This window comes from Lactuca sativa, chromosome 9 (assembly GCF_002870075.4).
Source record: "Lactuca sativa cultivar Salinas chromosome 9, Lsat_Salinas_v11, whole genome shotgun sequence".
Classification (NCBI taxonomy): Eukaryota; Viridiplantae; Streptophyta; class Magnoliopsida; order Asterales; family Asteraceae; genus Lactuca; species Lactuca sativa.
Window position 1 is genome coordinate 19,834,875 of NC_056631.2, and position 2,169 is coordinate 19,837,043.

Genomic DNA, 2,169 nt, shown 5'->3' on the forward strand with positions numbered 1-2,169 from the left:
TGACATTCTGTCATTCTGACAGAATAAATCGAAAAATATATTTACTAGTTTATTGCTAACTTTCTATCATTCTGACATAATAAAATCGGATTTTTAATTTTGAATTAATTTAAAATATTCAGATTTTTAAAAATAAAGGAATTAATTATCCCTAAAAATACGAAAATTTCCTTTTTTAATATAGGTTAATTGACTAAAATGCCCTTATACTGAAATTTGTGTGATTATATGGTATATGTTATCTTATTCTACTATCATAGACTCTCAGATCATGACTCTTGATTATATTCCATCCAATGGTCTAGATCTGTGCATTCTGGCACACAATAGTTATTAGAAACAAAAAAACCTAAGCCTATATATATATATATATATATATATATATATATATATATATATATATATATATATATATATATATAGAGAGAGAGAGAGAGAGAGAGAAATTTACATAAATGAATTATGAAAAAGACAATACACAAAGGATGGCCACGTAGAAAATAAAATACCAAACAATTTGACAAGATATTTTTTTGTGTAGATATTTTTCTCATCGCCTTTTAGTATCTTCTCATGATTCCCTTTCCACAAATCTTCCCTGTAAAAAAATATTTCAAAATTTAGATCCTCTCAACAAATTAATTATATTTTAAAACATGTATTTTTATATGTTATATTCAAAACACGATTTGAACAAGTATTCACCAAATTATAGACAACAAACTTTAACAAGTACTAGTAACCTTGAGTCTTGGTCTTTTATCAGCATTGAGTTTTCGAACATGATATCTTATCTTTCTAGAAAAGAGTCTACTTTCACGTTTCTTTTTATATTTCAGAACACTTGCTTCCCTTTTGGTTCGAGCTTCTTCCATCACCGGTACCTCTCCTATCTAAAACATTCAAAACTATTATCAATTATGATTTTTTTACATCATGTCATGTAATACATTCTACGGAAGAAATATCATAAAAGGTCACTATAGAAATTTCCTTATTTCCATCAAACAAATGATCTATTCTTCTAATCTACATAACATGTTTGCAATGATATCACCAAAAACCCGATACATTATTCAAAGAAAGTTGTTTGAAAAGTAAAATTAATCGAAATTTTTAGCAACTTACATAGCCATTGTCAGAGGTTGATTGAGCGAAGTCATCCGTCCAACAAGGACCACGGTTCGACCAGGCATCCATAACGTCTTGATAATTCAAGCTTAAATATAAACTCTCTTTCTTCTCATTATGCTCTTGATCTTCATCATCATCGACTTCTTCTTCTTCCCAATATCCCCAAATTTCTTTCTTTATGTTTCCAATCAAATTGACCATACTACCCTCCCGATTTGCGGACTTTTCCCCATCACAAACAGCCTGATCTTGATCCACTTCATTGATTGAAAATTCATCCCATTCGATCAAATGATCCCAATTGAGTTCATCATAAGTGATACTCATAACACCTTCTCCTTGATTTCTTTATGTTTAATATCCAAAATGCCCTCGAAATCAGATAGATTGTCAGCGTTGCTTTCAAAATATTCATCGATTATGGAATCTGGGACAAGTTGTTCTTCTTTCTTTGGAGACTTAAACACAGAATTTTGCCCCATTTTTCAGTGTGTGTGGGTGTGTTTGGCAGGAGGTGCTTAAGCTTTGATGTGCATGAGTATGAGGATTGAGGGTGTGGGTGAATATTATGGGGTTTGGGTTGCCTGGCTGGCTAGTGGTTGCTCTTTTTTTGTTGGATGACATGGCCTTATCTTCCTCTTATTGGTCAGAATATGCATCCAACATAGCACTTTTTAATAATTATTGTAAGGTCAAAAATAATTATATGAGTGGGCCTATATCCTTGAATTTAAGTAGAATATCAGTTTGGTTGTATGGCATCTTCTATAAAAACTCTTGTATGTCGACTTTAATTATCATCGTAATTCGTAAACATTTCTTGATATTTTTAGTCTTTTTGGTTGAATGTAACTTGAACAATTGTTTGTTTGCTAGTTTTACTTCATGTTGACGTAGAGCCTAACCGGATGTCCACCTATAACTAGAGTTGTCCTTGGAGGGAAGCTAATTGGACTGTTTGATGGATATTTAAAATAGAAGTATACCTAAACAGACTCAACTAGCCGAATAGGATATATTTGCGTCAGATCTATA

General features: G+C 31.4%; 1 protein-coding gene across 1 annotated transcript; it reads right to left on the bottom strand.

The window, feature by feature from the left end:
* Window positions 1-448: 448 nt before the first annotated feature.
* On the bottom strand, window positions 449-1,703 carry LOC111876559 (protein CHLOROPLAST IMPORT APPARATUS 2). Its single transcript, XM_023873119.3, has 3 exons — window positions 1,129-1,703; window positions 744-893; window positions 449-598 (listed from the first exon to the last, which is right to left on the bottom strand). The coding sequence occupies exons 1-3, from the start codon at window positions 1,459-1,461 to the stop codon at window positions 572-574; spliced, it is 510 nt and encodes a 169-aa protein (XP_023728887.1). The 5' UTR covers window positions 1,462-1,703; the 3' UTR covers window positions 449-571.
* Between the last annotated feature and the right edge of the window lie 466 nt (window positions 1,704-2,169).